Source organism: Littorina saxatilis, linkage group LG3, assembly GCF_037325665.1.
Source record: "Littorina saxatilis isolate snail1 linkage group LG3, US_GU_Lsax_2.0, whole genome shotgun sequence".
NCBI classification, from domain to species: domain Eukaryota; kingdom Metazoa; phylum Mollusca; class Gastropoda; order Littorinimorpha; family Littorinidae; genus Littorina; species Littorina saxatilis.
The window spans coordinates 7441369-7450971 of record NC_090247.1 but is presented as its reverse complement, the minus strand read 5'-3'; the positions used below and the strand labels follow the sequence as shown (position 1 = coordinate 7450971).

The 9603-nt window shown below is 41.8% G+C and overlaps 1 protein-coding gene across 6 annotated transcripts in view; it reads left to right on the top strand.

Moving 5' to 3' along the window:
* The window catches only part of LOC138961517 (adhesion G-protein coupled receptor G6-like), a 437302-nt gene that overhangs the window by 60135 nt on the left and 367564 nt on the right, over positions 1 to 9603 (top strand). For all 6 annotated transcript variants that reach the window (XM_070333173.1, XM_070333174.1, XM_070333172.1 and 3 more), the window contains exons 3-5: positions 2139 to 2210; positions 5177 to 5248; positions 9080 to 9151. In XM_070333173.1, the coding sequence (XP_070189274.1) occupies positions 2139 to 2210; positions 5177 to 5248; positions 9080 to 9151 (216 nt within the window). The remainder of the gene's footprint in view (positions 1 to 2138; positions 2211 to 5176; positions 5249 to 9079; positions 9152 to 9603) is intronic.

The following is a 9603-nucleotide window of genomic DNA, read 5'->3' as shown; positions in this document are numbered from 1 at the left end:
ATATTTAGTCAAGTTTTGACTAAATATTTTAACATCGAGGGGGAATCGAAACGAGGGTCGTGGTGTATGTGCGTGCGTGCGTGTGTGTGTGTGTGTGTGTGTGTAGAACGATTCAGACTAAACTACTGGACCGATCTTTATGAAATTTGACATGAGAGTTCCTGGGTATGAAATCCCCATACGTTTTTTTCATTTTTTTGATAAATGTCTTTGATGACGTCATATCCGGCTTTTCGTGAAAGTTGAGGCGGCACTGTCACGCCCTCATTTTTCAACCAAATTGGTTGAAATTTTGGTCAAGTAATCTTCGACGAAGCCCGGGGTTCGGTATTGCATTTCAGCTTGGTGGCTTAAAAATTAATTAATGACTTTGGTCATTAAAAATCTGAAAATTGTAAAAAAAAATAAAAATTTATAAAACGATCCAAATTTACGTTTATCTTATTCTCCATCATTTGCTGATTCCAAAAACATATAAATATGTTATATTCGGATTGAAAACAAGCTCTGAAAATTAAATATATAAAAATTATTATCAAAATTAAATTGTCCAAATCAATTTAAAAACACTTTCATCTTATTCCTTGTCGGTTCCTGATTCCAAAAACATATAGATATGATATGTTTGGATTAAAAACACGCTCAGAAAGTTAAAACGCTCTTCTTGTCAATTTCACTGCCTTTGCCATGAGCGGTGGCCTGACGATGCTACGAGTAAAATGGCATTGCGTTTCATTCTGTGAGTTCGACAGCTACTTGACTAAATATTGTATTTTCGCCTTACGCGACTTGTTTTATAAATGTCTTTGATGACGTCATATCCGGCTTTTCGTGAAAGTTGAGGCGGCACTGTCACGCCCTCATTTTTCAACCAAATTGGTTCAATTTTTGGTCAAGTAATCTTCGACGAAGCCCGGACTTCGGTATTGCATTTCAGCTTGGTGGCTTAAAAATTAATTAATGACTTTGGTCATTAAAAATCTGAAAATTGTAAAAAAAAATTAAAATTTATAACAACGATCCAAATTTACATTTATCTTATTCTCCATCATTTGCTGATTCCAAAAACATATAAATATGTTATATTCGGATTAAAAACAAGCTCTGAAAATTAAATATATAAAAATTATTATCAAATTGTTTTTTTCGAAATCAATTTAAAAACACTTTCATCTTATTCCTTGTTGGTTCCTGATTCCAAAAACATATAGATATGATATGTTTGGATTAAAAACACGCTCAGAAAGTTAAAACGAAGAGAGGTACAGAAAAGCGTGCTATCGTTCTCAGCGCAACGAATACCCCGCCCTTCTTGTCAATTCCACGGGCACTGCCTTTGCCACGGGCGGTGGAGTGACGATGCTACGAGTATACGGTCTTGCTGAAAAATGGCATTGCGTTCAGTTTCATTCTGTGAGTTCGACAGCTACTTGACTAAATATTGTATTTTCGCCTTACGCGACTTGTTACATTTAGTCAAGTTTTGACTAAATGTTTTAACATGGACGGGGAATCGAGACGAGGGTGTGGTGTATGTGTGTGTGTGTCCGTGTGTATGTGTAGAGCGATTAAAAGAAAACTACTGGACCGATCTTCATGAAACTTCACATGAAAGTTTTTGGGTAAATGTCTTTGATGACGTCATATCCGGCTTTTTGTGAAAGTTGCGGCGGCACTGTCACGCCTTCATTTTTTAAGCAAATTGGGGGACATTTTTGTCAAGTAATCTTTGATGAAGCCCGGACTTTGGTATTGCATTTCGGCTTCGAGGCTTAAAAATTAGTTTATGAGTTTGCTCATTAAATTTGTCATAAAAATCGATTTTTCGCAAACAGATTTAAAAATGATAGCATTGTATTACCCATCTTTTCCTGAATTCAAAAATATAACACATATGTCATGTTAACTCTAAAAATGTGCTCAGAATGAAAGAAAATAGGTTCGGTATGCTTAGCCGTGACTATCTGAATGTAGTCTCGGCGATGATTGGTTTGTGGTGTTGATCTTGACTAAATGTTTCTATATCGCTTCACGCGACTTGTTATCCATTCTCCTCAAGCTTTTTTTTTGGGAGACACCCTAAACATTTTATTGCTCACAAATATTTACTCTAATAATGCACTTTGAATCTGTTCCAGGAATCTTTCAGGAAATCGGATAACCAGAGTTTTGAAGGGTGATTTTAATCGGTTGGAACAACTGAGAACTTTGTGAGTATAAACTGTACATATTACACTATGTTTAGACACACTGTTCTTTGATTCATGTAGTCAGAGAGAGAGAGAGAGAGAGCCTCGGAGAGAGAGAGAGAGAGAGCCTCGGAGAGAGAGAGAGAGAGAGAGAGAGAGAGAGAGAGAGAGAGAGAGAGAGAGAGAGAGAGAGAGACCAGACCAGACCAGACCAGACCAGACAGACAGTCAGTCAGACATAACAGATAGAGAGATAGACTGACAGACAGATAGAGAGATAATTAGATAATGTCGACAGCTATGTAGCGTTTGTGGCTCCTGGTCGAATTGGAAGCATTGCTCTCGTGCATGTAAACAGTAGCCTACCATAACCCCCCCCCCCCATAAAAAACAAAACACGTTGTTTTATGCATCGTTGATGAGTTCTTTGCAACAAAATGGCATCATCATGTCCTTTCTTAGCAAGTGATACAGTGTACTTAGATGTGTATGATTTACAATGGTGCCGAACTAAACACCTCTTGAAGCAGTCACAACAGAGCCCATAACTTTGATGTTATGGGCTATTGGTAATAACTTTAGCTATTATGTACCTGTAGGGGCATTAGACTACTGTTCCAAACTGAGACGCTATACCATGAATAGCTAAAGTGCACAGCAAAAGATACCATGAATATTGGTAGATGATGAATTTAAGTTTGCATGCAGGTAGTTTGTATCGCATTGTAAGTACCCAGTGCCGGACCAAATGAGTTGTAAGGGGGGGGGGGGGGGGGGGTTCCTCCTTTTTTGGGGGGAAAATCAGCGAAGTGGCGAAGCCCGCGAACTAGGGGTTCCGGGGGCATGCTCCCCCGGAAATGTTTGAAAAACGGTTAAAATCTGTGCAATCTTGTGCATTCTGGGCCTTGTTTTGAGGGTTAAGAGCAGCATTGTTTTGGTGCTAAAACTAGTAAAAAAAACAACACTCAAAGCAAGGTACATGCTTTTTCCAGGGGTGGGGTTCCGGAACCCCTGGAACCCCCCCCCCCCCCCCCCCTGGGTCCGGCCCTGGTACCTTCAAAAAGGCGTAAAACAGCAGAAATGACATTTTCGTCTACAAATGGACGGACATGTTGACAGACAGACAGACGGACAGTAGAAATATATCACCAGCGAACCAACGGAAAGACGGACACATATATATAGGTTACAACACGAGTGGTTTTTTATATGGCTTGTATTTCAGTCAAGACCCAGCGGATGAATATCATCGGGAGACACGAGCCTTTGGCGAGTGGCTCTCGATTGATATTCCCGCTGGGTCTTGACTGAAATACAAGCCATATAAAAAACCACGAGTGTTGTAATCTGTATATCCCATTCTACCATCAAACACAAAGTGTAGACTACTAGCGGCACTGTTGCGATCTGTGGAGTGTGAAACAGTGTTTTCAGCGAGACTTGGCCTTTTTGCAACCTTAAACTAAGTGACCGTCGCTGAAAAAATAAAACGAATGAGTGCATCTATAAGTACGCGGTAACACTACTTTCAGACCGTTTAAAAGCTTTAAGTAAAGGTTCATAAGTTGCAAGAAAGTAATGAAGTCGTATAGAAATCCATTTAGTTGAAGCGCACAATTCTTTTGCGTTTCAGGTCGGCGGAACGGGGAAACCGGTTTGGCCCCCATTTGGCTTACTCGACTCGATTCAGAATCGATTCCACGTTGTTTTTTTCGAACGCATTATTATACAATTAGTCTTATTGACAGAGAAGCAAATTTTAGGGAACACATATGTAGATTTAACCATTTGCTCCCTATTTGAAATGTATCTACATGTTTTGCGAGTGTGTTTGCATGAACCTAAACTGGTATGGGTGCGAGGAAAACAGGACCCAAGTCTGTCACCGCCGCTTGATTGCATTTTGAAAGAATATGACTGGATTACGGAAAAATACACACATGTTAAGTTCTTAGATACCTTCATCGCCAATGTGGACTTACTGCAGAGCCAGGCAAAAGAGTAGACTTGCTCGCAAAACACGTGAAACAGCTGATGATAGCGAAGCCCAACCGTGCCAGGTAAGGACGGTCTGACAGATTCTCAAAAGTCGTCTGCTAACGAAGCAAGGGGAGGGTACTCGTGTTTTTGTTTTGGTTCGCTAGCATCTGGTTATCTTGTAAGTTGAATGTTCGTTTTTTCCCACCTGCATTGCTTTCATAATGAAAGAAACGTTTGCTTATTGCATCTCATACATCAGATCAGTTCTGAGATTCATTTTTGCGTGCAACTGATATGGTTTTCTGAGCCGTGCAATACGATTTTGGAACTTCATACAAATGTGTCACATTGTTCGGCGCGAGGTCAAAGGTCGGGAGCAAAGTAGTTCTTCGCCCAAATCGGAATCTGCACTATCATATATTTTTTTGAGTCCATGATGTATTTATTGAGCTATAAAAATACAACATATATACCCATACTGAAGTAACAGAGACAAAGAAGGGAGGTCATGGGATATATATATATATTGACAGCCAAAAGGACATGACTTACAGGCAGCGTTTACATTCAATCCCATGCATTTAATATACAATACAAATAGCATTTATGTATCGATCGACTCTTGTAGAATTCCTTTAAGTTTTTACTTGCATAATTATCTGCCCGTTCCCAAGTCTCTTTTTTACGCTTCTAGATAAATTCAAGTTTTACGCCCTCACGGCAAAGCCATTAGGGGCATGTTCCCGGGTTTTAACCCGATCTTACATGAGAAACACAAGTGTATGCGTGTTTAGGTGGTATCAGCAATCTGCACTTATGGCAGAATGACCGAGGTCTTTTACGTGCCACTGTGGTGACACGGGGGTGGGAGATGGATACCGTCTATGGGTCTGCACATAAAGTTGACACGTGTCCGTCCCGGCCCGGATTCGAACCGGCGACCTTACGATCACAAGTCCAGTGCTCTACTTTCCGCTTCTAGGAGAGTAATGTGCCTTTTGTTTCAGGTTTCTGCAACAGAACAGGATAGGTTTCATCCAGCCTGGAGCATTTGACAATTTGTACCATCTAGAACTATTGTGAGTTTTCAACTGTCAACACCCATGGGGTAATGTTTTCTTATTTAGAAAGCACTATGACTACTTTTACAAATTAGACTCGTACAGTTATTTAGCATTCACACCAAATTTGTATGTTATTTGTATTTCTGACCAAAATATGACATTTTACTCGACAATCATTGTTCACATCGACCGCTAGCGCGGTCTCGTAGGAACACTGACTGTCTCGATCTGTGTAAAATGTCATATATTGGACAACAATACAAATAGCATTTATGTATCGATCGACTCTTGTAGAATTCCTTTTAGTTTTTACGATTGAACGCACACAAACATGTACTATTTTGTAGTCTCGGCTGGCCACCTAAATATGAATTTGTGTCAGACTCTGACGTCACATGGGCCAAAGAAGGGAAATCCATTGTTCATTCAATACACTATTTTTTATTTTCGAGAAGACAATTATGGCTTGTCGATTATTAAGGAAACCCCAACAACAACAAAATGTTATTGTGTATTCTTTTTCTCGATATATTTATTGATATAAATTATAAATTTTAAAGGGATTAGATGTTAAACAAAAAGGAGACCACTCAAAGATGAGGGGGTGACTGGAAGCTTTATTCATGCTTCAATAAAATACCATACTAAAATAATGCAAAATGTCGCGCTTGAAATGAGATTAAAAGACATGTACATATTTTCACTGAGGATTTGCTGCGCGCATAATAAACATCCCACAGTGGCGCATAAATATCAAAACATAGTATACTCCACAACAGCAGGATGGATAATCCTGTCTTGGCCCACACAAACATACGCGCTAAAAAAAAAAAAAAAAGGAAAAACAACAACCACACACAACGAATTAATACTCAGACACACGCACATAATTATTTCTTTCTTGTAACATAAGCATAACCAACACCATACAACAAACAAGCATATAAAAAAAATACATGCAGAGGCAGTTAATTCTTCATAATTATTAAAAAAAAAGGATAAGGCATTCCAGTCACACTAAGCTCAAAAGGGTGGGAGGGAGGGGAAATTTTTTTGTGTGCGCACTCGAGTGAGTTTGGCAGCGAACTGACGCAGTGGGCACAGGTCTGTGTTCACAGCGACACGCGCACGTGAACTTGCTGATTCACTCAGCGTAGCGACAGCCGTGGGAGCTGAGGGCCTAATACAGGCGACGTTAATCCCCAGTAGTTTAAAATACATTTCTGCGAAATTCCTATTAAACAAAAAGGAGACCACTCAAAGATGAGGGGGTGACTGGAAGCTTTATTCATGCTTCAATAAAATACCATACTAAAATAATGCAAAATGTCGCGCTTGAAATGAGATTAAAAGACATGTACATATTTTCACTGAGGATTTGCTGCGCGCATAATAAACATCCCACAGTGGCGCATAAATATCAAAACATAGTATACTCCACAACAGCAGGATGGATAATCCTGTCTTGGCCCAATTGTCCAAATCCACTTCACTCACTCTACCTTTAAAGTCCCTTTAGTGCGCTGTCACAGATTAAAATGTCCCTTTTACGTTTTGACAGCGCACTGCCTCTGTGCGATTGCGGAAGCAATCCGATCACCAGGGATGGCAATGTAAGCTAGGCAAGCGTATGAGCGCCAGTCTCCAATCTGGCGAATTGTCTCTATCGGAAGACCGACTTGATAAGCCCAGGAAGCACCCCCTCTGCGGAAACTGTGCCCGGCGTACTGCTTGGGATCAACACCTGCCTGCTGCAGGCACTGCTTAACTTTTGACACGAAGGACGAGGGGGTCAGGGGGGAGAAGGGGGGGTTGCCGGACGAGGCCACGAAGGCGGGGCCGTCGGGCGGGGCGTGGGGGGGGGGGGGGGGGGCCTGAAAGCTTGGAAAAGCGACCGGGCAGAGCAGAGCAGAGGGCATCCTCCTGAAAGTCAGAGTCAAAGTGCGATTTTTGAACTGAATAACCTTGGACCAACTAATGGTGATGCGCACAGCGTCTGGGTAGAACACACAGTCTTGTCTTCTCAAGTGTTTGGTAATCCATACAGACAGTCCCTAGACATCAATCAATAATCTACAAATAAAATAAAACAAGGTAAAACATGACTGTCAAAAAGGGGGGTGACTAGCAGTTTCAGTTACCAGACACGAGCAATTTACGTAAGCGTTCGTGACCTCCCGACTCGTGAAGGCGGGAGACTGCGTCTGCAACGACGTTCCTGGCGCCGGGGTAGTATACCGCCTTCAGCCGGAAGTTGTAAGTGGCCGACGCCCAGAAGACCCTGCGCAAGGACTGCATGACGAAGCTGTCTCTGCACGAGCCCTTGTTGATGATGGCCACCGCCGCCTGGTTGTCGGAGTGGACGAACACCTTCTTGCCCGCCCACAGGTGAGACCAGCGAGTGACCGCCGGTTCGAGGGCGAGCACCTCCTTGTAGTTGATGTGCAAAGAGGCGGCGCGAGGCCAGTGGGTCTGCCAGTGCGTGTAGACCCAATCGCCCTGGTTGAACGCCCCCGCCGCCTCCGTGCAAGCGTCGATGCTGATGGGCGTGGCTGGTCGGCAGTCGACTAGTGGCATGGTACCGTTGAAGGTTCGCAAGAACCTAAGCCACCAGTCGATGTCGAGGCGCATCTCTTTGGTGACTCTGGAGCGATGCCACGGGCAGCGCAGCGTAGCGATGCGATCGAGGAGCCGCCGAAGGTGAAAGCGGCCCCCGTAGATGCACTGAGAAGCCCAGTTTAGCTTCCCAGCTAGGCTCTGGAGCTGGCGTTTGGAGACCTTGGTGCTGGAGAAGACGCCCTGCAGATCTTGCGTGAGGTCCTTCACCTTGGCGTCGGGCAGCTCCATGGTCATAGCGACGGTGTCCAGCGTGATGCCCAGGAAGGTTAGACGCTGGGTAGGGCCCTCCACCTTGGAGTAGTTGATGGCGAAGCCAAGCTGCCTCACTAAACGCATGAGGGCGTTCAGCGCGGCTTGACATAGCTCGGAGGTCTCAACAGTCAGCAGGAAATCGTTTGTGTGCGCACTTGCGTGAGTTTGGCAGCGAACTGACGCAGTGGGCACAGGCCTGTGTTCACAGCGACACGCGCACGTGAACTTGCTGATTCACTCAGCGTAGCGACAGCCGTGGGAGCTGAGGGCCTAATACAGGCGACGTTAATCCCCAGTAGTTTAAAATACATTTCTGCGAAATTCCTACTTGTGAATTATTATTAGTACTGATAATGAAAGTTTGTATAGTGTGACCCGCAGAATAATACCTTTCTCTTTCCGCTTTACTAAAATTATTACCTATGAATAACAATACAACATTTCCAAACAATTTCATCTAATTTGTGGCATAAAAAGAAAATAATCGAATCACAACAACACACGGTCCTGAACGGCATAAGGACAGAATACATTACAATTATAGTTATTAGAATTATGACTATCATCAGAATTTAAACAAACCAGTGTCACAAGTTGGCTGGTTTATCTTTTAGAACTATGAATTAAGCCGACACAGATTCGCCTGCGAATGTTACACATTTTTAGATTTTCTTCAATTTTGGAAGCGACAACAACTCGGAGATAAGTGACAGTACCAGTTACTATTAATATTGTCTGTTGTGTATTTTGTTTATCCAATCTGAAGACCGATAGGTAGAAGTTCTCGTGAATGTTTCATTTTGTCTATAATCAAACGTTCCATAAACTTAGCCTCTCTTGTTATTTTTTTAATTTAATTTTATTATGTTTTATTTTGTTTTATTTTATTTTATTTTATTTTATTTAGTTTATTGGTTTAGAAACATGTGAGAATACAATAGGATGGATGTGACTCGAAGTCGGTTTGTCTTTCAGGGTTTTGAATTCTAATAGCCTGACCTACATTCCGGGAGACCTATTTCAGCATCTACCGGCTATAGGAACAATGTAAGTTATTTCAGTTGTTGGATTCATACATTGTTTTGGGATTTAATTCATATAGTCTTTCTTTCTTTCCTTCTTTCTTTATTTCTCTATTACTTAAGCACATTTTCTACTGGGGAGGGGGTTGGTGAGGGGATAGCGGCGGATAGGGGTTGGGGGTGACTATCACTTTAAAAAAAAGTCCGTTTATAAAACAGTAATAGCAGTTTAAATGATGTATTGTTGTATGAAATGTCCATTTTGTAAACGCTGTTGGATTAATACGTATGTCAATCATAATACTCTATAAATTGGTGTGAGTTTTGAAAATCCCGTTTGAATCTGATAGTTACAGTTCTTTGTTTTCCTTTTTCGTGTAATCTCTCATTCAAGTCAAAACGTCGGCTATTTTCGTTATAAACATATCATCTTTATTCCATTATAATCTAAATTGTCATTTATTGGTCTAGAGTTGC